We start from the raw sequence: 26,686 nt of genomic DNA, 5'->3' as shown, positions 1-26,686 counted from the left end.
GGAACAGCACCTCATATTTTGCCTGGGCAGCTTGCAGCCCAGCGGTATGAACATCGACTCTGTCCCTCGCTTCCCCTCCCCTTCCCAGATCTCCCATTGTCTTCCCGTCTCCATCTATATCCTTCCTTTGTCCCGCCCCCTCACATCAGTCTGAAGAAGGGTCTCGACCCGAAACGTCGCCCATTCCTTCTCTCCTGAGATGCTGCCTGACCTGCTGAGTTACTCCAGCATTTTGTGAATAAATACCTTCGATTTGTAGCAGCATTCGCAGTTATTTTCTTACACATTGAATGGTGGTGCTGGCTCGAAGGGCTGAATGGCCTCCTCCTACGTCTATTATCTATTGCAGTCAATTACCATTCATTATACGACGTGGCAGGGTGCGGAGTGGATAACGCGATACTGCAGGAATTCAGCCGCTCCCAAAAGCAAATAGACTTCGAACCTTTGTGCCGGGAATTAAAATGGCTTCGAAAGACAAGGTCGAGAGTTGGTCCGAGGAGGCAGTTTGCCCCATCTGCCTGGATTTCTTCACCGACCCGGTTACACTGGAGTGCGGGCACAACTTCTGCTGCTCCTGTATCACACAGAGTTGGGGCAGCGCGGGGACAAACTCCTGCCCGGAATGTAGAGAGGAGATTGCAGACCGCAGCCTCAAAGTCAATCGGGCCTTGGCGAGACTGTCTGAGAAAGCTCGAGCACTGAGTCTGAACACAGAAGAGAAGGGAAGTAAACTTTTCTGCGAGGAACATCAGGAAGAAATGAAGCTGTTTTGTGAGAATGACAAGAAACTTATCTGTCTGGTTTGTCGAGATGCGCTGGAACACAGAAACCACAGCTTCAAGCCGATTAAAGAAGCTGTTGACATCTACAAGGTCAATGCAAACAGATTTGTATCTTTATTTACCTTGTTGAGTCTTTGTTGTCTAACGCCTTTATTCTTTGATCCCAGGCTCGGGTAAAATCGGACATAGAATCTGTCACGAAAAATAAATCTGATATCGAAGAAATAGAACAGCAACAACTACGAAAGATTTCCAAAGTTCGGGTGAGGCCTTTCTGTCTGGAATTTTTATGCAGCGTTGCTCATTTTAATGTGTAGTGGACATGTTGGATCAATCGACTGCTGAAATTAGGTGCGTTGGGAGGAACTGCAGATGCTGGTTTAAACCGAAGATAGGCACAAAAAGCTGGAGTAACTCAGCGGGACTGGCAGCATCTCTGGAGAGAATGAATGGGTGACGTTTCGGGACGAGACCCTTCTTCAGACTGGTTACAGATAAGGGAAACGAGGGACAGGGAGTAGACGATGATGCAGAGAAATAAAGAACAATGAATAAAAGATATGCAAACAAGTAATGACGATAAAGGAAACAGGCCATTGTTAGCTGTTTATGGGGTGAAAGGGAGAAGTTAGTGCGACTTGGGTGGGGGGAGGGGGGGGAGGGGGGATAGAAAGAGAGGGAATGCCGAGGCTACCTGAAGTGAGAGAAGTCAATATTACTGGGCTGAAAGCTGCCCAAGCGAAATATGGGATGCTGTTCCTCTAATTTTGGAATTAGCCTCCCTCTGACAATGGAGGAGACCTAGGACGGAAAGGTCAGTGTGGGAATGGGAAGGAGAATTACACTTCTTTGTTTCAGGAAAATGTGAGAGAATTTGATTGATTAGATAATTCTGAGAACCGGACGCTGATGGGCTATATGGTCACTTATTCTGTTAGCAAACACAATACAGAAATATATTATGTTAATCTTCAGCATTCATTTGACAGGAAGAGTCACACAGCCTTCAGCCCCATGTCACATCCCAGTTTGCTGAACTGCACCAGATTATCACGGAGAAAGAAAAGTACTTCCTCAAAGATATCCGCGAAGACGAGCAGCGGATTCTAAATCTAATGGAGAGAAATCTTCGGGAGATTCAAGAGAATTTAAATTCTACCCAGGAGGAACTCCTGCGTTTACAGGAACGGATGGAACAAAAAGACAGCGTGAAATTTCTCGAGGTAAGGAAGTCTATTTAAATTTGCTTCTATAAATGGGCACCATCACAAAATGGCGCCTGATATATTTGAAACAAATTCAACCATGTTGTCTATTGTCTATGCATCTGCAGTTCCTTCCTACACATCACTAACATCATATTCAATAGACAAGAGACAACAAGTGCAGAAGTAGACCATTCAGCCCTTCGAGCCAGCAACTCCATTCAATGTGATCATGGCTGATCATTCACAATCAGTACCCCGTTCCTTCCTTCTCCCCATACCCCATGACTCCACTTTCATTAAGAGCTCTATCTAACTCTCTCTTGAAAGCATCCAGAGAATTGGCCTCCACTGCCTTCTGAGGCACAGAATTCCACAGATTCACAACTCTCTGGCTGAAAAAGTTTTTCCTCATCTCCGCTCTAAATGGTCTACCCCTTATTCGGCTGAAACACACAACCTGTCCAGACTATCCTGTCAGCATCGTGTAATTTTCAGAATAATTTTTATACTTCCTACATCGGTTCTATGCCTGCAATATCATTATTCTTCTCTGTGTGTCATTGGGGGTGAGAGTGGACAAATGGGAATTTTTAACACCTCGTAATAATCTGGGTGAAATTCGTGCTCTCAGTAGTTCTGCCTCGATCAATTCAGTCTTGTGTTTTATTTATTTCAGGAGGAAGCTGTTCGCAAGCGAAGGTAGGGCATGTTCTTCACTGAAACTCTGCATGTAACATATTTCCTCATAAACATCAATGCACAATTTGTAATCAGCTATTTAATATTTGCAGGATTAGTGATGAGATCCATTCATTGTCAGTGACAGATGGTGCCATAACGGCTGAAAAATTCAACCACCTCTTCTTGTTGAAGGCAGCGCTGATAGAAACGTTTGACTCCATTAAACAAGGTAAAACATATGGACTTATTTCACTTGGTTTGTGGGGCACATTGATGTTTTTATGTGATGCAAAGATTGGTCAGGATAAGCACTGAATGGTAATTGGAGTTTCATTCCTGCACCAACCCACTGACTGAGAAGCCTCACGCACACATGGTCAGCTGGAGATGTTAGGTCCTGAAATAATAATAATAATAATATTCATTTATTGTCATTGCAACGAGCACAACGAAATTAAAAAATAGCCAATCCTGACGGTGCGTACAAACATATATGCAATAAATGCAAAAACAAATAAATACATAAATACAATTAAATACAATTATATTAAGTACAAGATTTTTTAACGGCGTTGCCTAGTGCAAAGGTAGTGTTCAGTTCTCGTATGGCCCTGGGGTAACACAGGAGCACGATAGACAATAGGTGCAGGAGGAGGCCATTTGGCCCTTCAAGCCAGTACCGCCATTCAATGTGATCACGGCTGATCATTCTCAATCAATACCCTGTTCCTGCCCTCTCCCCATACCCCCTGACTCCGCTATCCTTAAGAGCTCTATCTAGCTCTCTCTTGAATGCATTCAGAGAATTGGCCTCCACTGCCTTCTGAGGCAGAGAATTCCACAGATTCACAACTCTCTGACTGAAAAAGTTTTTCCTCATCTCAGTTTGAAATGGCCTACCCCTTATTCTTAAACTGTGGCCCCTTGTTCTGGACTCCCCCAACATTGGGAACATGTTTCGGAAAACGGGTAATTATAGACCAGTTAGTCTGACATCAGTGGTGGGGAAGATGCTGGAGTCAATTATAAAAGACGAAATTGCTGAGCATTTGGATAGCAGTAACGGGATCATTCCGAGTCAGCATGGATTTACGAAGGGGAAATCATGCTTGACAAATCTACTGGAATTTTTTCAGGATGTAACTAGGAAAATTGACAAGGGAGAGTCAGTGGATGTGGTGTACCTCGACTTTCAGAAAGCCTTCGACAAGGTCCCACATAGGAGATTAGTGGGCAAAATTAGGGCACATGGTATTGGGGGTAGGGTACTGACATGGATAGAAAATTGGTTGACAGACAGAAAGCAAAGAGTGGGGATAAATGGGTCCCTTTCGGAATGGCAGGCAGTGACCAGTGGGGTACCGCAAGGTTCGGTGCTGGGACCCCAGCTATTTACGATATACATTAATGACTTAGACGAAGGGATTAAAAGTACCATTAGCAAATTTGCAGATGATACTAAGTTGGGGGGTAGTGTGAATTGTGAGGAAGATGCAATAAGGCTGCAGGGTGACTTGGACAGGTTGTGTGAGTGGGCGGATACATGGCAGATGCAGTTTAATGTAGATAAGTGTGAGGTTATTCACTTTGGAAGTAAGAATAGAAAGGCAGATTATTATCTGAATGGTGTCAAGTTAGGAGGAGGGGGAGTTCAACGAGATCTGGGTGTCCTAGTGCATCAGTCAATGAAAGGAAGCATGCAAGTACAGCAGGCAGTGAAGAAAGCCAATGGAATGTTGGCCTTCGTAACAAGAGGAGTTGAGTATAGGAGCAAAGAGGTCCTTCTACAGTTGTACCGGGCCCTGGTGAGACCGCACCTGGAGTACTGTGTGCAGTTTTGGTCTCCAAATTTGAGGAAGGATATTCTTGCTATGGAGGGCGTGCAGCGTAGGTTCACTAGGTTAATTCCCGGAATGGCGGGACTGTCGTATGTTGAAAGGCTGGAGCGATTGGGCTTGTATACACTGGAATTTAGAAGGATGAGGGGGATCTTATTGAAACATATAAGATAATTAGGGGATTGGACACATTAGAGGCAGATAACATGTTCCCAATGTTGGGGGAGTCCAGAACAAGGGGCCACAGTTTAAGAATAAGGGGTAGGCCATTTAGAACGGAGATGAGGAAGAACTTTTTCAGTCAGAGGGTGGTGAAGGTGTGGAATTCTCTGCCTCAGAAGGCAGTGGAGGCCAGTTCGTTGGATGCTTTCAAGAGAGAGCTGGATAGAGCTCTTAAGGATAGCGGAGTGAGGGGGTATGGGGAGAAGGCAGGAACGGGGTACTCATTGAGAGTGATCAGCCATGATCACATTGAATGGCGGTGCTGGCTCGAAGGGCTGAATGGCCTACTCCTGCACCTATTGTCTATTGTCTATTGTTTCCTGCCTCTAACGTGTCCAACCCCTTAATAATCTTAAAAGTTTCAATAAGATCCCCTCTCATCCTTATTAAGGCCAACATTCCATTGGCCTTCTTCACTGCCTGCTGTACCTGCATGTTTCCTTTCAGTGAATGATGCACTAGGACACCCAGATCTCGTTGTACGTCCCGTTTTTATAACATGACACCATTCAGATAATACTCTGCCTTCGTATTCTTACCACCAAAGTGGATAACCTCACACGTATCCACATTAAACTGCATCTGCCATGCATGCGCCCACTCACACAACCTGTCCAATTCACCCTGCAACATCATAGCATCTTCCGCACAGTTCACTCTACCACCCAGCTTTGTATCATCTGCAAATTTGCTAATAGTGCTTTTAATCCCTTCATCCAAGTCATTAATGTATATTGTAAATAGCTGCGGTCCCAGCACCGAGCCTTGCGGTACCACACTAGTCACTGCCTGCCATTCTGAAAGGGACCCATTTATCCCCACTCTTTGCTTTCTTCCAGTCAACCAATTTTCTATCCATGTCAGTACCCTACCTCCAATACCTTGTGCTCTAATCTTGCCCACTAATCTCCTATGTGGAACCTTGTCGAAGGCTTTCTGAAAGTCAAGGTACACTACATCCACCGGCTCTCTCCTGTCTATTTTCCTAGTTACATCCTCAAAGAATTCCAGCAGATTAGTCAAACATGATTTCCCCTTCGTAAATCCACGGTGACTCGGAACGATCCTGTTACTGCCATCCAAATGCTCTGCAATTTTGTCTTTTATAATTTACTCCAGCATCTTCCCCACCACTGATGTAAGACGAACTGGTCTATAATTTCCCGTTTTCTCTCTCCCTCCTTTCTTAATAAGTGGGACAACATTAGCTACCCTTCAATGCACAGGAACTGATACTGAATCTATAGAACATTGGTAAATGTTCACCAATGCATCTACAATTTCTAGCGCCACCTTCTTAAGTACTCTGGGATGCAGACCATCAGGCCCTGGGGATTTATCAGCCTTCAGTCCCATCAGTCTACCCAACACCATTTCCTGCCTAATGTGGATTTCCTTCAGTTCCTCCATCACCCTAGGATCTCTGGCCACTAGAACATCTGGGAGATTGCTTGTATCTTCCTTAGTGAAGACAGATCCAAAGTACCGGTTCAACTCGTCTGCCATTGCCTTGTTCCCCATAATAAATTTCCCCGCTTCTGTCTTCAAGGGACCCACATTTGCCTTGACTATTTTCTTCCTCTTCACATACCTAAAAAAGCTTTTACTATCCTCCTTTATATTATTGTCTACTTTACCCTCGTACCTCATCTTTTCTCCCCGTATTGCCTTCTTAGTCATCTTCTGTTGCTCTTTAAAAGAGTCCCAATCCTCTGGCTTCCCACTCTTCTTTGCATGGTTGTACTACTTCTCTTTTATTTTTATGCTGTCCTTGACTTCCCTTGACAGCCACGGGTGCCTCTTACTCCCTTTAGAATCTTACCTCCTCTTTGGGATAAATTGATCCTGCAACTTCTGAATTATTCCCAGGAATACCTGCCATTGCTGTTCCACCGTCTTCCCTGCTTTGGCCTCCTTCCAGTCAATTCTGGCCAGCTCCTGCCTCATGCCTCTGTAATCCCCTTCGCTATACTGTAATACTCACACTTCCGATTTTCCCTTCTCCCTCTCAATTTGTAGAGTAAAACCTATCATATTGTGATCACTGCCTCCTAATGGCTCTTTTACCTTGAGTCCCCTTATCAGATCAGGTTCATTACACAACACTAAATCCAGAATTGCCTTCTCCCGAGTAGGCTCCAGTACAAGCTGTTCTAAGAATCCATCTTGGAGACACTCCACAAACTCTCTTTCCTGGGGTCCATTACCAACCTGATTTTCCCAGTCTACCTGCATGTTGAAATCTCCCATAACCACCGTAGCATTACATTTGCAACATGCCAATTTTAGCTACTGATTCAACTTGCACCCTATGTCAAGGCTACTGTTTGGGGGCCTGTAGATAACTCCCATTAGGGTCTTTTTACCCTTACAATTCCTCATTTCTATCCATACTGATTCTACATCTCCTGATTCTATGTCACCCCTTGCAAGGGAGTGAATATCATTCCTCACCAACAGAGCGACCCCACCCCCTCTGCCCACCTGTCTGTCTTTTCTATATGTTGCGTACCCCTGAATATTCAGTTCCTAGCCCTGGCCCTCTTGTAGACATGTCTCAGTGATTCCCACGACATCATACTTGCCAATGTCTAACTGAGCCTCGAGCTCATCCACTTTATTTTTTATACTTCGCATTTAAATACAACACTTTAATTTCGGTATTCACCTCCCCTCTCACACCGGTCACAATTGGCCCTGACCTTACTCTCTTATCCCTTCTAGAACTTCCCTTCCCATTCATTCGAGAGCCCTTTGCAATTTCTTCTCTATTCGCTTCCCCTTTAACTCCATCTTCATATTCCCAGTTTGTCAACCCCTCCCCCCCACTACTTAGTTTAAAGCCACACTTGCAGCACTAGCAAACCTGCCTGCCAGAATGTTGGTCCCCCTGCTGTTAAGGTGTAACACGTCCCTTTTGTACAGGTCACCCCTACCACAGAAGAGATCCCAGTGGTCTAGAAATCTAAATCCCTGCTCGCTGCACCAGCCCCTCAGCCATACATTCATTTCCCCGATCTATCTGTTCCTGCCCTCACCAGCACGAAGTACAGGTAGCAATCCAGAGACAACCACCTTCGACGTCCTACTTCTCAGTCTTCTTCCTAACTCTCTAAACTCACGTTGCAGTATCTCCCTCCTCTTCCTCCCCACGTCGTTCGTGCCCACGTGCAAAACTACGTCCGGTTGATCGCCTTCCCTCGCTAGGATGTTCTGAAGCCGCTCCGTGATGTCTTGAACCCTGGCACCAGGGAGGCAACAGACCATCCTCGAGTCCCGCCCGCCGCCACAGAATCTACTGTCCGTACCTCGGACAATGGAGTCACCCACTACTAGATCACAGGTTAGGCAGATACAACAAGTACCCAGGCTGTTGGATGAACCAATGCATCCCGACCCACCCACACCGCAAAAAACACGCTGATCTATGAGTTTGAATTCTACCAGGGTCAGTAAATTGGAAGTAACAGAATTAAATTAGAATGAACAACGAACGAGCTGTATTGTCATGAGGATACAAGGGTGTCCTGTGGAGATCTGTGCCATGGGCCCTGCCTAACCTGTGAGTGACTATCGTTGACTCTGGTTGACTCATGTCTGCCCCCTGTTGGACCCTTGAGCCGCACAGACTTTCTCAAACCACTAATCTCCTATGTGGGACCTTGTCGAAGGCTTTCTGAAAGTCGAGGTACACCACATCCACTGACTCTCCCCTGTCAATTTTCCTAGTTACATCCTCAAAAAATTCCAGTAGATTTGTCAAGCATGATTTCCCCTTCGTAAATCCATGCTGACTCGGAATGATCCTGTTACTGCTATCCAAATGCTCAGCAATTTCGTCTTTTATAATAGACTCCAGCATCTTCCCCACCACTGATGTCAGACTAACTGGTCTATAATTACCCATTTTCTCTCTCCCTCCTTTCTTAAAAAAGTGGGATAACATTTGCTATCCTCCAATCCACAGGAACTGATCCTGAATCTATAGAACATTGAAAAATGATCTCCAATGCTTCCACTATTTCTAGAGCCACCTCCTTAAGTACCCTGGGATGCAGACCATCAGGCCCTAGGGATTTATCAGCCTTCAGTCCCATCAGTCTACCCAAAACCATTTCCTGCCTAATGTGGATTTCCTTCAGTTCCTCCATCACCCTAGGTTCTCCGGCCCCTAGAACATTTGGGAGATTGTGTGTATCTTCCTCAGTGAAGACAGATCCAAAGTAACGGTTTAACTCGTCTGCCATTTCTTTGTTCCCCATAATAAATTCCCCTGCTTCTGTCTTCAAGGGACCCACATTTGCCTTGACTATTTTTTTCCTCTTCACGTACCTAAAAAAACTTTTGCTATCCTCCTTTATATTATTGGCTAGTTTACCCTCGTACCTCATCTTTTCTCCCCGTATTGCCTTCTTAGTCATCTTCTGTTGCTCTTTAAAAGAGTCCCAATCCTCTGTCTTCCCACTTATCTGTGTGATACACATATATACCCAGAGGGAAATCAGCATCACCCACCCTGTCTCACCTGTCAGTGACCGCAGACTCATGTTAACTCAGGTCTGTCCCCTGTTGGACTCCTGGCTGGTGACCTTTCTGTCCCAGGTCTCCATTGTCAGAGTGACGCTGAACGCAAATTGGAGGAACAGCATCTCATATTTCGCTTGCGCACCTTGCAGCCCAATGGTCTGAATGTCGATTTCTCTCACTTCAGGTTGCCCCGGCATTCCTTCTCTCTCTATCCTTCCCCCACCCATGTCTCACTAGGTTCTCGTTTTCACCCGGCAAACAGCTAACAATGGCCTGTTTCCTTTATCATTGTTACTTTTTTTGCATATCTTCCATTGATTGTTCTTTATCTCTCCACGTCATCGTCTATATCTCTCGTTTCCCTTCTCCCTAACCAGTCTGAAGAAGGGTTTGGACCCGAAACGTCACCCATTCCTTCTCTCCAGAGATGCTCCCTGTCCGGCTGAGTTACTCCAGCTTGTTTGTGTCTGTCTTCGGTTTAAACCAGCATCTGCAGTTTCTCCTTCTTACACACAAATACAGACAGATCAATACACAAACACGTCGAGGTATACAGAAACACAGAAACAGATTGTGAGACATACGGACAGAGTGGGACAACTGGTCATAAAAACAGACACATGGTTCCAGTGGTAATATTGTGGTATGATGATGAAAGGGAAATAATTGGCGGATAATTAATGCAGCAAAGATTGACGTCTAGTTTTAAAGGTGATAATTTTGCTATATGAGGAGTGTTTGAGTGGCCTAGGCCTGTATTGCGGAGAGTTTAGAAGGTGTAAATTGTAGAGGATATATGATCAAGGAAACAGTACGAAAATATAAAGGAGGATTGTAAGGATTTTAAAAATACACGTAACATCTAAGAATATGCTTCCAGGGGGCACTGCAGTAGCAGCGATCACACCGATGTTTAAGAGTTATTTACACAGCCATTCCAGGGAACGTGGGATAGGCACGGGCAAGGAAAAGAGGGAAACGGGCCATGTGCAACCAAATGGGGTTAGTTTATGTTCATAGGCATCATGGATGGCGCTGATATGATGGGCCAAAGGGCGTGTACCTGTTCTGTATGTTTCTATTGGGGGAAGGATATTCTTGCTATTGAGGGCATGCAGCGTAGGTTTACTAGGTTAATTCCCGGAATGGCGGGACTGTCATATGTTGAAAGACTGGAGTGACTAGGCTTGTATACACTGGAATTTACAAGGATGAGAGGGGACGTTATCGAAAAATATAAGATTATTAAGGGATTGGACACGTTAGAGGCAGGAAACATATTCCCAATGTTGGGGGAGTCCGGAACCAGGGGCCACAGTTTAAGAAAAAGGGGTAGACCATTTAGAAAGGAGATGAGGACAAACTTTTTCAGTAAGAGAGTTGTAGATCTGTGGAATTCTCTGCCTCCGAAGGCAGTGGAGGCCAATTCTCTCAGTGCATTCAAGAGAGAGCTAGATAGAGCTCTTAAGTATAGCGGAGTCAGGAGGTGTGGGGAGAAGGCAGGAACGGGGTACTGATTGAGAATGATCAGCCATGATCACATTGAATGGTGGTGCTGGCTCGAAGGGCCGAATGGCCTACTCCTGCGTCTATAGTCTATTGTCTATGTTCTATGTTAAAGAGAAAGTGAGGAGATCTCAGTGAAACACAAAGTTCTACTTGACTTAACAGGCAGCATGATGGAAGGATCTTTCCCTTTCCTGGGGTGTCCAGAGCAGAGGTTATTATCTCAGAATAGGAAGTAGGTTTTATAGGACAGAGATAAGGAGATATTTCCGCTCTCAGAGGATGGTAGACCTTTGGGATTCTCCGCATCGGATGGTAGTGAAGGCTCAGTGATTCACTTCATTCAGTCCCAGTCTACTGCAGAGAAATGGACCCTTCGACCCACTATCTCTATTCCGATCTTATTACACACCTACATCAATCCCATTGGTTCACAACATGTCAACGCCCTTATATACCTCGTACAAGTGTCTGTCTAAATGACTCTTGAAGTTAGTGATTCCACCTCCTCCAACGGGATCACGTTCCAGGTATCAACTACTCTCTGTGCAAGAGATTTATCCCTCACATCTATATACTAAAACTCTCGCTTGTTTGTTTGTTTGTTTGTTCCTGAACTACAGCCAAAACGGTACACGATAGCGCCCCAATTTGTGGCCCACCTTACTCACCGTCGTCCCTTTGGTGCTAATGGAAGAAGTTTAATTGAAATCAGTGTGATATTTTTAAAGTTATTCCCATTTTAAAGTTTAAATCTATCTCCTAGGGAGGATGGAGGATAAGGGGGGTTGAGGGGGATGAGGGAGGGGAAGGGGAGAGGGGAGGGTGGGTGGAGGGAGTGGGGTGGGGGATGGTGGGTTGGAGGAGGGGAGCGGGTAGAGGGAGGGGGGAGGAGAGGGTGCTGCACCAATGCAGTATAGATTTGGGTCTAACGGGTCCACTTGGTCTATTCTTCTTTAAAACTCCTTACTCTCAGTTTAAACCAATAACCTTGTTTTTGATACCATTAAGATGGGGAACTGAATCTGACTAACTAACCCCTCTCTGTCTCTCGTAAACTTGTAAAGTTCTCCCAGGTCTCCAAATCAGCATTATTCAAGTCCTCCAATGGAGGCAACATCCTGGTGAATCTCCTTTGCACTCTCTCCAGCACAGCCACATCTTTCCTCATTTTTAATAACCTCCAGTAAACATTTAACTCCTCAACTGCCCCGCCAATCTAGCCAGCATTTTCACCACCATAAGCAAAATCACTCAATATGATGCCCGCACACCCATCCGCCCACCATTTCTCCTATCTCCTCTCTCCCAATTCCATCTGCTTGCCCACGACATATCAGCATGGAGGCAACCAATGGAGGCAACTTCCCGGTGAATCTCCTTTGCAATCTCTCCAGCACAGTCACATCTTTCCCCCTGTATCACCAAAATATAACGACCTCATTTTTAATTACCTCCAGTAGACATTTAACTCCTCAACTGTCCCGCCAATCAAGCCCCCTTTTCACTCAATATCACGCCCGCACACCCATCCGCCCACCATTTCTCCTATCTCCTCTCTCCCAATTGCATCTGCTTGCCCACGACATACCACAACTCTCGCCTCCACCTCACGAGAAAAATATCCGGGAAGGATTTCTGTTGTTCATCTTACGAGGTAGGGGGAGGGGAAAGAAAACTCTGGACAGATTTTCAGTTGTCCGCCCGCCTGTGCCTGAGGCCGAGCGGCCTCTATCCGGTCCCGTGGCCGCGCTGCCCGAGTCTCCCCCCGACGACTCTCTGATTCTCTGCTTCTCCCCCCAGTCTCCGTCACCCTGGATATGGAAACAGCGCATGCGCTGCTCGAGGTGTCTGAGGATCGGAAGAGGGTGAGATGGACCGGGACCCGGAGGAGTCTCCCTGACACCGGGAAGAGGTTTACAGGCAGTGCGCGTGTGCTGGGATCGGAGGGATTCACATCGGGGAGACATTACTGGGAGGTGGAGGTGGCGGGGAGTGAGGGCTGGGGTCTGGGAGTCGCCGCAGAGTCTGTGGAGAGGAAGGGACGGGGCACACTGACCCCGGAGACTGGAGTCTGGAGGATCAGACGGCGGGATGACGCGTTTGTTGCATTCACCTCCCCTCGATCACGTCTCCCCGCCCGTCCCATCCCCGGGAGGGTGGGAGTTTATCTCAGTTACGAGTCCGGGACAGTTTCATTTTACGACGCGGGCACCAAGTCCCATCTCCACACCTTCACTGGGAATAAATTCACGGAGAAACTTTATCCTTTCTTCGAGACCTGGGATGCAGACCAGTGGCTGAGAATCTGCTCCGGTTCCGCTCCGTGTCAGTAATTAACAAATTCTATCAATCCTTCACCAGCACCTGGAATATTGTTAAATCACCTCGGTTCTTTTAGATGTTAAACAAGTCTGTTCTGGGAATCGATGACCATAAAATTCCTAGACTGCCGCCTGTGATGATAATAATAATAATAATAATGATAATAAATAAATTCATTTAATTGTCCCACACCGTGGAAATTTACAGTGTTGCAGCAGCAAAGTGGATAACAGGAGACATTCATTATAAATAAAAATAAAGACGTATAAATTGTGATCAGTTTACTGTGTATTCCTTAACTGTTATTGTTGACTGGTCTGTTGGGAGCAGTGCTGTTTGTGCAGTCTCACAGCAGCGGGAAGGAAGGACCTCCGATATCTCTCCTTCACTTAAATATACCTGGACTATCTCCGACATCTCCCTCCTGTTTCTGGACCTCACCATCTCCATCACAGGAGACAGACTAGTGACTGACATTTACTATATACCCACCGACTCGCACAGCTATCTGGACTACATTTCTTCCCACCCGGTCCCCTGCAAAAAGTCTATCCCCTACTCCCAATTCCTCCGTCTACGCCGCATCTACGCCCGGGATGAGGTGTTTCACACTAGGGCATCAGAGATGTCCTCGTTCTTCAGGAAACGGGGCTTCCCCTGCTCCACTATCGATGAGGCTTTCACTAGGGTCTCTTCTACATCCCGCAGCTCCGCTCTTACTCCCCCTCCCCCCACTCGGAACAAGGACAGAATCCCCCTCGTTCTCACCTTCCACCCCACAGCCAGCGGATCCAACATATCATCCACCAACATTTCCATCACCTACAATGGGACCCCACCACTGGCCATATCTTCCCATCCCCTCCCCTCTCTGCGTTCCGCAGAGACCGTCCCCTCCGTAACTCCCTGGTCCTCGTCCCTTCCTACCCAAACCACCCCAACCCCAGGCACTTTCCCCTGCAACCGCACGAGATGCAACACCTGTCCCTTTACCTCCCCCCTCAACTCCATCCTAGGACCCAAACAGTCTTTCCAGGTGAGACAAAGGTTCACCTGCACCTCCTCCAACCTCATCTATTGCATCCGCTGCTCTAGATGTCAACTTATTTACATCGGCGAAATCAAGCGCAGGCTCGGCGATCGCTTCGCTGAACACCTGCGCTTGGTCCGCATTAACAAAACTGATCTCCCGGTGGCCGAGCACTTGAACTCCCCCTCCCATTCCCAGTCTGACCTTTCTGTCATGGGCCTCCTCCAGTGCCATAGTGGGGCCCACCGGAAATTGGACGAACAGCACCTCATATTTCGCCTGGGCAGTTTGCAGCCCAGTGGTATGAACGTCGACTTATAACCATATAACCATAATAACAACTACAGCACGGAAACAGGCCCGTTCGGCCCTACCAGTCCACGCCGACCACTCTCTCTGACCTAGTCTCATCTACCTGCTCTCAGACTATAACCCTCTAATCCCCTCTTATCCATATACCTATCCAATTTACTCTTAAATAATAAAATCGAGCCTGCCTCCACCACTTCCACCGGAAGCCCATTCCATACAGCCACCACCCTCTGAGTAAAGAAGTTACCCCTCATGTTACCCCTAAACTTTTGTCCCTCAATTCTGAAGCTGTGTCCCCTTGTTGGAATCTTCCCCACTCTCAAAGGGAAAAGCCTACCCACGTCAACTCTGTCCGTCCCTCTTAAAATTTTAAAAACCTCTATCAAGCCCCCCCTCAACCTTCTACGCTCCAAAGAATAAAGGCCCAACCTGTTCAACCTCTCTCTGTAGCTTAAGTGCTGAAACCCAGGCAACATTCTAGTAAATCTACTCTGTACCCTCTCCATTTTGTCGACATCCTTCCTATAATTTGGCCACCAGAACTGCACACCATACTCCAGATTCGGCATCACCAATGCCCTGTACAATTTTAACATTACATCTCCAACTTTAGATAGTCCCTCTGTCCCTCACTTCCCCTCCCCCTTCCCAGATCTCCCTCTATCTTCCTGTCTCCACCTATATCCTTCATTTGTCCTGCCCCCCTGACATCAGTCTGAAGAAGGGTCTCGACCTGAAACGTCACCCATTCCTTCTCTCCCGAGATGCTGCCTGACCTGCTGAGTTACTCCAGTATTTTGTGAAAAAATCGATTTGTACCAGCATCTGCAGTTATTTTCTTATATTATCTTGCAATACAATACAATATACCTTTGCAGTCATTGTACAGGGGTACAACGAGATTGGGAATGCGCCTCTCATACGATGAAATAATTTAATTAATTTAAACAACAACCGCCCAACGAGACAAATTGTAACAGTTTTAAAACAGAATAAAGTGCAAGTAGATCTGTGCCGGTTCACTGTGCGATGTGACCATCCGGCTTAGCAGGGCTGGTTCATAGCAGCTCTGGCCCTGGGGATGAAGCTGTTCCTGAGTCTGGAGGTGCGGGCGTAGAAGGCCTTGTATCGTCTGCCCGATGGTAGAAGTTCGAACAGACTTTTGCAGGGGTGTGAAGAGTCTTTGTGGATGCTGGTGGCTTTTCTGAGGCATCGTATGTTGTAGATGCCCTCCAAGGCTGGTAGCTGTGTTCCGATGGTCCTCTGAGCACTATGGACTACTCGCTGAAGAGCTTTCCTTTCTGCCTCCGTGCAGCTGAGGTACCACACAGGGATGCCATGTGTTAGGATGCTCTCTATGGTGCAGCGGTAGAATGTCGTCAGCAGCTGTTGGGGTAGACCAGACGTCCTCAGTGTTCTTAGGTAAAGACTGCACATGATTACAATCGAGCAATTCACAGTGCACACGTAAACGATAAAGGGAATAACGTTTAGTGGAAGATAAAGTCCAGTAAAGTCCGATTAAAGATAGTCCGAGGGTCTCCAAAGAGGCAAATGGTCGTTCATGGCCGCTTTCCAGTTGGTGAGAGGCTGGTTCAGTTGCAGATGAACATGATAATGGAATAACCATTTAGTCCAAGTTAAAGCCAACAAAGTCCGATCAAGCGTAGGAAATAAAAACTGCAGATGCTGTTTTAAATCGAATGTAAACACAAAATGCTAGAGTAACTCAGCGGGTCAGGCAGCATCTCGGGAGAGAAGGAATGGGTGACGTTTCGGGTCGAGACCCTTCTTCAGATTGGATCAAGTCCGATCAAGGATCGTCCGAGCGTCACCAATGAGTTAGGGCAGTAGTTCAGCGCGGCTTTCGATCTGAAAGGATAATTAACGCTAATATCAAAAGCATTTATTATCCCAAGTGAAAGAGGAAATCGGAGCTCGGTGTCTTTGTAGTCACAAGAGACTGCAGATGCTGGAATCTTCAACAAAAGACAAAGTGCTGGAGTAACTCAGTGAGTCGGACAGCGTCTGTGGGGGGAACTGGAGAGACGAGGTTTCAGATTGGGACCCTTCTTCAGCTTGTCCGCCCCCTTGTTCTCCGCCTTTTCCTCGTCCTCCTAGATTGCGTTATTGTCACCGGCGCTGCTCTCGGGTCGGTGAAGTCACGCAGCATCCAAATCTGCTCGTTCTCTCGACCTAAGCCCCCGACACAGACCACTCCCCATCCTCACCCCTCCCTCACCCCTCTACGCCCAGGTAACTGCCCAACAACTAATAAGAAAGGCAATGGGATGTTGCCTTCATTACCAGAGGATTTGAGTTGAGCAAGGAGGTCCTACTGCAGTTGTACAGGGCCCTGGCGAGACCACTCCTGGAGTATTGTGTGCAAGATTGGTCTCCTAATTTGAGGAAGGACATTATTGCTATTGCCAGAGTGCAGCGTAGGTTCACCAGGTTAATTTCCGGGATGGCGGGACAGACGTATGATGAAAGACTGGGACTTGTGATGAAAGACTGGGACTTCCGGTTGAACGAGCCACGAGATGGCAGATTAGGGTAAGAGCTCCCGACATTTTGAGTTAATATTTACCCACTACAACTCGAATATTTCCAAAACTTTTGTGGCAGTTTCGTAAATATTGTGGGTCAGGATTATGCCTAGAGGAAAGAGTAAAAAGTCGACGCAGATGGAGTTTTTCGACGGTGAGGGGGAGGGGGCTAGCCGAGCCTCCTCAGGTAGCAGTGCAAGGGAGGACGATGATAAGCAAATGCACCCAGATGAGGAACGAGAGAGAGCGGACCTCAGCCTCATATTGAAAGAGTTGAGAGAGTTTAGAAAGGACAATAGTGAGCAGCTGAACGGAATTCGGGAAGAAATTACTAAGACGAACACCAGAATCGGGGAGGCGGAAGAGAGGATTGACGCGGCTGAAAACAGGCTACAGGTGGCAGAGGACATGGTGACGGAGCTGCTGCAACTCCAAATATACCTAGATGCCAAATTGACGGATATAGAGAGCCGCTCCAGACGTGAAAATATCCGAATTCATGGAGTTAAAGAGGGAGCAGAGGAGAACTCCCCGTCAATGGTGGATTTTGTGGAAAGTTTGTTGAGGGAAGGACTGGGGCTTCCGGCCGCCTTTAAACTACGGGTAGAGAGAGAGCACCGAGCTCTGATGTCAAAGCCACCCGGGGATGCCCGACCGAGGTCCATGGTGGCCAAGTTGTCAAGTTACAGGATGAAAGAGGAGCTGCTTAGACTGGCCTGGCAGAATAGAGGATTTCAATACCTCGAGAAGAGAGTTAACCTGGATCACGATTATGCGCCAGATGTGTTAAAAAAACGGAGGGAATACACCGAAGCGAAAAGAGTCCTGAAGGAGAAGAAAATCAGATTTCAAACTCCATTTCCGGCCAAGTTAAGAGTTTTCTACCAGGAGGGAACAGTGGTATATGGATCGGCGGAGGAGGCGACGGAGGATATGGCGAAGAGGGGACTCCCAGTGTCGGTCATCAAACACCCGGCGTCCCTTTTGGAGCGGATCCAGCATCTCACGTGGCGTAGTGCCGGGAGACCGGGGAACCGGGAGAGAACGGTCAGGAAAGTGGATTTCAAGGAAAAGTTACAGGCTTTTAGACGCCAGGACTCGGGATAATGACTGAACCGAAAGGTTCGAACGGCAGAGGTGACCAAAGGAAGCGGGTGAGTCGAGTTTTGATGTTGGGGAGTTTCAGGACCCGTCTCCCATCGGAGGACAGACTTTAAGGCCTTGTTTTTACTCGTTACATTAAACGAGCATGGTATAGGCTATGAACACGGATATTACGTATATGTCGGGTGGACTCTTCTAACCGGATAGCCGGATAGATGGACAGCTTTGGAACGGAAGAGCCACCGTTAGAAGACGGCCCTCTCCCACCTGTCAGGGGGAGAGGCAACATCTCAAAGCCCTCTCACCATCAGGGCTTTAATAGGGTCAAAATCAGGACCCCACAGTTGGAAGTCCGTTTATTTACTTTAGTGTTATTATTGTGTTTTTGTCCTGTAGTTGTTTTTTGGGGACTGTTTCGTGCATGGATACTGGAGCTGGTATGGTTTATATACTTTTATTTCTTCTACTTATTGGACATTAAATGCAAGCAGTTAAAATAGTAACTTATAATGTGAATGGCCTTATCAATCCTATTAAGAGAAGCAAGATATTAACCAAAATAAAGAGAGATAGAGTCGAGGTGGCCTTTCTACAAGAAACACACCTGTCTGAAACAGAGCATGCTAAACTAAAATGACTGGGCTTTAAACATCAGTACTCCTCATCATATAGTGCTGGTCATAGGAGGAGGGTGGCAATATTAATCTCTAGCAATATAAGTTTTGATCCCACCTTTGAAAAGAGAGATCCAGAGGGGAGATATATCTTCATGAGAGATAATTTAGGCGGCTCATTGGTTACTCTGTTAAATATTTACGCTCCTCCCAACTCGGATTGGAATTTTTTTAAACAAGTGTTTGATTTGATAATATCTGAAACCCAGGGAGTATTAATCTGTGGGGGGGATCTTAATGTTAGATTAAATCCTAAACTGGACTCTTCGAATGTTCATATAGCTCAGCCGAAATTGATAAATTAAAAAATTAATTTGGCAATGAATGATATTGGATTAATTGATGTATGGAGAGAACTAAATTTGTCAAAACGAGACTACACATATTTTTCTAATCCACATTTGGCATATTCTCGGATTGATTATTTTCTTACCTTTGGAAAAGACCTTCATAGGGTTGTAAGCTGCGAGGTGGGGAGCATGGACCTTTCAGATCATAGTCCTGTGTATTTAAAACTACTTCTTGATCGGTATCAAAGAGACACTTTATGGAGATTAAATACATATGTACTGACTCATATGAAAGAACAGATTAAGAACGATATTACAGAGTATCTGGAACTAAATGACAATGACGAAGTTTCACCTCTGATACTGTGGGATGCATGTAAAGCGGTGCTTCGGGGCAAGATAATAGGATACAGTGCTCACATAAAGAAAGCTAGACATGAAAAGTTAGATCGGCTGCAAGTGGAACTGAAACAACTGGAACAAAACCATAAGGATACAAATGATCAAAAAATCCGAGAACTACTTGTGAAGAAGAGGAATGAAATAAATGATATTTATACAAAAGATATAGAAAAAAAGTTGATTTTTGTAAAACAGAAATATTATGATGGGGGAGAAAAAGCCAGTAAATTATTAGCCAATAAACTAAAAAAAACAACAGGCAGAGAACACAATTCATAAAATAAAACACCCTGTAACTAATTTTACACACTATAAATTGAAGGAAATACAAAATTGTTTTGATATATATTTCAAAAGATTATATTTACAACCTCAAATCAGTGGGGAGAAAATGGAGGATTTCTTTAATGAGATTCATTTGCCAAAATTGACCAGTGAACAGAGTACGTCCCTTGTAGCTGAAATAACAGAGAAATAAGTTAGGTCTGCTATAGTACATCTTAAACCAAATAAGGCCCCGGGCCCAGACGGGTTCCCTTCAGAATGGTACCGGGTAATGGTGGACTCATTGGTCCCTACGTTACAACGCACTTTCAATTGGGTTCTCAAAGAGAACGTAATACCCCCCTCCTGGAAGGAGGCAGTAATCTCATTAATTCCGAAAGAGGGAAAAGATAAATCTGTATGCAGTAATTTTAGGCCAGTGAGCGTACTCAATCAGGATTACAACATTTTTACTCACATACTAGCCAAACGATTAGAGTGTTTGCTACCACAAATTATTAGCCTGGATCAGACAGGGTTTGTTCGAGGGAGACAAACCCAAGACAACATTAGAAGGACATTGCACATAATTGACCACATAACAAAATTTAACTTAGAAGCAGTCCTAGTTGGGTTAGATGCTGAAAAAGCTTTTGATTGTGTAAATTGGTCTTTTTTGCTTAGAGTTTTAGATAGATTTGGATTTCACAATACTTTTATTAAAACAATACAGGCTCTTTATGATAGCCCAAGTGCAAGAATTAAAATTAACGGAGTAGTTTCAAAACCATTTTTGCTAGAAAGAGCAACAAGACAGGGATGTCCAATCAGCCCCCTTTTATTTGCGGTTTTCATCGAACCTTTGAGTCAGTGGATTATCCTGAATAATAATATCAAAGGAATAGTAATGAAAGGAGGGGAACAAAAGATTTCTTTATTTGCCGATGACGTATTGGTGTATTTGTCAGACCCTGAACAGTCTTTGTTACAGTTATTTTATGTTTTGGAACGATATGGATCCTTCTCTGGCTATAAGTTAAATGTTATAAAAACACAAATTCTTAGTTTCAAATATAGCCCCTCAGTAAAAGTAAGGGAAAAGTTTAATTTGAGGTGGGATGCTGAATCCATGAGATATCTGGGAATAAACATTCCAATAGATCTGACTAAACTGCACTTGCTTAACTACCTCCCATTGAACAATAAGATCAGGGAAGACATTAAGAGGTGGGACCTAATACCTTATCTTAATTTTGGATCTTGTATTGAATCGGTCAAAATGGTTATGTTACCGAGGCTGTTGTATCTCTTTCAATCACTTCCACTAGATATATCAGACCAACAATTTCAAGAATGGGATAAACATATCTCGAGGTATATTTGGCAGGGACAAAGACCAAGAATCAGATACCAGGGGTTACAACTGACCAAAAATAAAGGTGGGGTTGCACTCCCGTGCTTGAAAGACTATTATGCAGCTGCTCAGCTGAGAACATTAATTTATTGGTGCAACCCCGACTATTGTGCTAGATGGAAGGAGATTGAGATTGCGAAAACAGAGGAATTTCCGATTCAGGCTGCAATCGGAGATAAGGAGTTAACAAATAAGTTAATTAATTTGGGAAACTCATGGATTCGATTATCACTTCAGGTATGGAATAAGGTCGTTACCCAAAATCATCTGAGGGATGCTGTGAAGGTTTTGAGATGGTGCACGTTTGATCCAGATTTTGTACCAAAAAGACAGAACACTAGTTTTAAAAGATGGAGTTCTCAAGGTTTGACATCATATTGCACATTTTTACATAAGGGGTCTATGAACAGCTTTGAGAATCTGAAGAGGCAATTTGGTTTGAATAATGATGATTTCTATAGATACCTTCAAATTCGCCATTATATAGATCAAATACAAAAGGAATGTGCAGAAGTAAAATGGGATAATATTTTGTTAAATGTATTTATTGATGCTTACCATGGAGGCTCAAAACAGAAAACCATCTCAAAATTATACAAGGGTTTACGGCAGAGAAAAGGCAACTCACTGTATGTAAAACAGAAATGGGAAAGGGAAGGTAATCTGGTTCTAAAGGAAGAAACCTGGGAGAGCTTATGTGAGATACAATGGAAAACGTCAAGTTCAAATGTTTGGCGGGTGTTTTGCTGGAAAACCCTTATTAGGTTTTTTATTACACCAGTTCAAAAAAGGCATTACACAAATTCTTCTTCATGCTGGCGACAATGTGGGTGCCTTGAGGCAAACCATTTTTACATATTTTGGTCTTGTGTATCAGTGATCCTATTTTGGCAGGAGATTCATAAAGTTTTACAAAAAGTTTTTTATATGGATATTCCATTTAAATTTGAGTTTTTATATTTTGGTGCTTTACCAGTACAAAAAGCTTCTATTAAAGATAAGTATCTTTTCCAGATCTTAAGTGCTGCCAGCAGGAAAGCTATTACTAGGAAGTGGTTGAAACCTGGAAAACCTAATGTGGATGACTGGATTAACATTGTATATGATATTTTTAATGGTGGGAAAAATGGATGTTGTACATTATGCCCGTACGGCCATCATTTGTTTAAAGCGGATCTTTGTATCCTACTTCCGTGTCCTATCTCATTTTCCTTGATTTCATACCGCTCCAGAAGTAGTGATGAAATATTATAGAGGTATACCCCAAATGTTGGTTTTAGTTGTTTTTGTTTTTGTTTGTGTATGTAGTTAAGTTTTGGATATGATCAAATGTCCAGTAAGTCATTACCCATCCTTGTAGTACTTCCAATACCCGTGGTATGATTTATTTTGGGATATGCAGTATTTGTTAACTACGGAGGGTTTAAGGTGAATGAGAATGTGTATCATTGTGGAATGTATGGAACTGGAAAATCAAAATCATAATAGAATTATAAAAAAAAGAAAGACTGGGTCGGCTGGGCTTGTATTCGCTGGAATTTAGAAGAATGAGAGGGGATCTTGTAGAAACATATAAAATTCTTAGAGGATTGGACAGGGTAGATGCAGGAAAAATGTTCCCGATGTTGGAGGAGTCCAGAACCAGGGGTCAAAGTTTGAGAATAAGGGGTCGGCCATTTAGTACTGAGATGAGGAAAAACCTTTTCACCCAGAGAGTTGTGAATCTGTGGAATTCTCTGCCACAGAAGGCAGTGGAGGCCAGTTCACTAGATGTTTTCAAGAGAGAGTTAGATTTAGCTCTTTGGGCTAAGGGAAATAAGGGATATGGGGAAAAATCCAGAGTACTGATTTTGGATGATCAGCCATGATCATATTGAATGGTGGTGCTGGCTCGAAGGGCCGAATGACCTACTCCTGCACCTATTTTCTATGTTTCTATAATCGAGCAATTATTTCTTCATTGTCGCAAAGTTTCAAGAGTTTTATTGTCATGTGTCTAGCGACGGAATAAATACTTGCAGCAGGCCAACAGATATGTTGATATATTACCCTGTAAAAAACCCCACAATAAACCATGATGTACTTACTTCTGTGTTTATCTTCATCTTACCATCCGCCAAGAAGCAAATGGCCCTTCCTGATGGAGCAATGACTCACTTGTGACGTCTCCTAATTCAATGAGCTGCCAATAGACAATAGACAATAGGTCCCGGAGGAGTACATTCGGCCCTTCGAGCCAGCATCGCCATTCAATGTGATCATGGCTGATCATTCTCAATCAGTACCCCGTTCCTGCCTTCTCCCCATACCGCCTGACTCCGCTATCCTCAAGAGCTCTCTCTAGCTCTCTCTTGAATGCATTCAGAGAATTGGCCTCCACTGCCTTCTGAGGCAGAGAATTCCACAGATTCACAACTCTCTGACTGAAAAAGTTTTTCCTCCTCTCAGTTCTAAATGGCTTACCCCTTATTCTTAAACGGTGGCCCCTTGTTCTGGACTCCCCCAACATTGGGAACATGTTTCCTGCCTCTAACGTGTCCAACCCCTTAATAATCTTATACGTTTCGATAAGATCTCCTCTCATCCTTCTAAATTCCAGTGTATACAAGCCTAGTCGCTCCAGTCTTTCAATATATGACTGTCTCGCCATTCCGGGAATTAACGTAGTAAACCTACGCTGCACGCCCTCCATAGCAAGAATATCCTTCCTCAAATTTGGAGACCAAAACTGCACACAGTACTCCAGGTGCGGTCTCACTAGGGCCCTGTACAACTGCAGAAGGACCTCTTTGCTCCTATACTCAACTCCTCTTGTTATGAAGGCCAACATTCCATTGGCTTTCTTCACTGCCTGCTGTACCTGCATGCTTCCTTTCAGTGACTGATGCACTAGGACACACAGATATCGTTGGAAGATCCCTTTTTCTAACTCAGATTCCTATTAAGTCCTTCCCCCATAATCTTAACCCTATGTCCTCTGGTCACCGATTCACTCACTGTTGTTAAACAGGTTTCAAAAATGCAGTCAACGCTGCCGCAATCTCTTCGCTTGCCACGCCCAATATCCTGGAATATGTTGCAACAGACATGGCGAAATACCACTTGGGCATCTTACAACTCAGCGGTATGAATATTAATCTCAATAACTTCAAGTAACCCTTGCGTAGGAAGGAACTGCAGATGCTGGTTTAAACCGAAGATAGACAGAAAATATTGGATTAGCTCAGCGGGACAGGCGGCCTCTCTGGATAGAAGAAATGGATGAGGATTCGGGTCTAGACCATTCTTCAGACTGAAGTCAGGGGAGAGGGAGATACAGATATAAGGTAATGTAAGGTGTGAAAACGAGACAAAGGGGGTGGAGATCAAGGAATATGTGGAATCAAAGCAAACAGAGACAAAATGTAATCGGAGACAGTCAGACTGGTTGGAGAACTGGGAAGGGGGAGGGTTCGAGAGAGAGGGAAAGCAAGGGTTACTTGAATTTAGCGAAGTCAATATTCATACCGCTGGGGTGAAAGCTGCCCAAGCGAAATAGGAAGTGCTGTTCCTCCAAACCCTCACTCTGACAGTGGAGGAGGCCCAGGACAGAAAGGTCAGAGTGGGAATGGGAGGGGGAGCTAAAGTGTTTAGCAACTGGGAGATCAGGTAGGCAGAGGCGGACTGAAGAAGGGTCTCGACCCGAAATGTCAGACATTCCTTCTGTCCAGTGATGCTGCCTGTCCCGCTGAGTTACTCCAGCATTGTGTGTATATCTTCGGTTTAAAGCAGCATCTGTAGTTCCTTCCTCCACATCAGTTCAGATATTGAACCTTTGTTACCACCGTACTCTATCCGTACTCTATTGCCTCGTCAGTCTAGGATAATCTCTCTCAGTGCAGTTGCGACATTTTCTATCATCTGTGGCACAGTTCGACCACATCTTTAACACCCCTCCCTATCACATCGGAAACACCTGGATCCTGATTCGTTGAGCTATCTGTCCTTCGCCTCTTATCAACCATGTCTTTGCAATGCCTTCAACATCAGAGATCCATTTAGTAATCGCGACCATACATTCACCCGCTTCACTGCATTGAAATCAGTAGCTTTTAGCACATCAACCCCATTGTGTTCATGAAACCGGCCTTGCATGTCCGTACTTTCAAATGCATTTGTTCCATTCTCCACATTGTCCTCAATCTCCCTCTTACTGACCTACAAGGAACCATGGCGAGTGGTGCTCAAGAGAATTCGAAAGTGTGTTACACATACGTTGAATCAAGAGGGTATCAATGGAGAGAGGGTGACACCTGTTGGACATAGGAGTTAATTCGCGTCTGAAGTGCCTCACCAGCTCGGTATTAAAGGTATCACAAAATGCTGGAGTAACTCAGCGGGTCAGGCAGCATTTCTGGAGAGAAGGAATGGGTGATGTTTCGGGTCGAGACCCTTCTTCAGACTGATGATTCCTTTCCCCTGCAACCACAGGAGATGCAACACCTGTTCTTTACCTCCCCCATCAACTCCATCCATGGACCCAAACAGTCTTTCCAGGTGAGACAGAGGTTCACCTGCACCTCCTCCAACCTCATTTATTGTATCTGCTGCTCTAGAAGTCAACTTCTTTACATCGGCGAAACCAAACGCAGGCTCGGCGATTGTTTCGCTCAACACCCTCGCTCAGTCCGCCTTAACCAACCTGATCTCCCAGTGGCTGAGCACTTCAACTACACCTCCCACTCCCAGTCTGACCTTTCTGGCATGGGCCTCCTCCAGTGCCATAGTGAGGCCCACCAGAAATTGGAGGAACAGCACCTCATATTTCACTTGGGCAGCTTGTAGCCCTGCGGTATGAACATTGACTTCTCCAACTTTAGATAGTTCCTCTGTCCCTCTCTTCCCCTCCCCCTTCCCAGTTCTCCCTCTATTTTCCTGTCTCCACCTATATACTTCCTTTGCCCCGCCATCCCGACATCAGTCTGAAGAATGGTCCCGACCAGAAACGTCACCCATTCCTTCTCTCCTGAGATGCTGCCTGACCCGCTGAGTTACTCCTGCATTTTGTGAATAAATACCTTCGATTCCAGTATTAAGTATACCCTTTACATATAACTGATACTTCAATATCTCCAATAGGCTTTTTTTTTAGGTTTTACCTCTCGTAATGCCATCGGGCACTTCCGTGAACACCGTGTTCAACAAAAATGGGTGATCGAACTTTTCAACGGCCAGGGCACCCTCTGCTACTGACAGCGTCAGGGTTTCATCACTCACACTGCATTAATTAAACAACTAGTTAGAAGACCAACGTCCAACGTTTCCTGAGTTATATTCCAAAAACAACACAGTGAGCCTCACCTCCTCTTCCAAAGAGTTTCCTCCTGAAATACATAGCAACAGAAAGACCAATTAATTTCGACATCGTGACAGCAGGAAGTTCAGCCAAATTGTTACAATTTGCCAACAGATCCCGGCTTCCAATGCTGGTGTAGCTTCTCGACCCAGAACATCTACCAACCTTTACCCCCACCTCTTTGTATTCACTGGAGTTTAGAAGAATGAGAGGGGATCTT

At 45.1% G+C, this 26,686-nt stretch overlaps 1 protein-coding gene across 1 annotated transcript in view; it reads left to right on the top strand.

Moving 5' to 3' along the window:
* The first annotated feature begins 464 nt into the window (after positions 1–464).
* Positions 465–26,686, top strand: part of LOC144602621 (E3 ubiquitin-protein ligase TRIM21-like) — a 48,724-nt gene continuing 22,502 nt past the window's right edge. Inside the window, exons 1-6 of the mRNA XM_078415752.1 lie at positions 465–875; positions 953–1,048; positions 1,775–2,008; positions 2,670–2,692; positions 2,785–2,903; positions 12,571–13,088. Of these exons, the coding sequence (XP_078271878.1) occupies positions 465–875; positions 953–1,048; positions 1,775–2,008; positions 2,670–2,692; positions 2,785–2,903; positions 12,571–13,088 (1,401 nt within the window). The remainder of the gene's footprint in view (positions 876–952; positions 1,049–1,774; positions 2,009–2,669; positions 2,693–2,784; positions 2,904–12,570; positions 13,089–26,686) is intronic.

Source organism: Rhinoraja longicauda, chromosome 19 (assembly GCF_053455715.1).
Source record: "Rhinoraja longicauda isolate Sanriku21f chromosome 19, sRhiLon1.1, whole genome shotgun sequence".
NCBI classification, from domain to species: Eukaryota; Metazoa; Chordata; class Chondrichthyes; order Rajiformes; family Arhynchobatidae; genus Rhinoraja; species Rhinoraja longicauda.
This window is presented reverse-complemented; position numbering and strand designations above follow the sequence as displayed.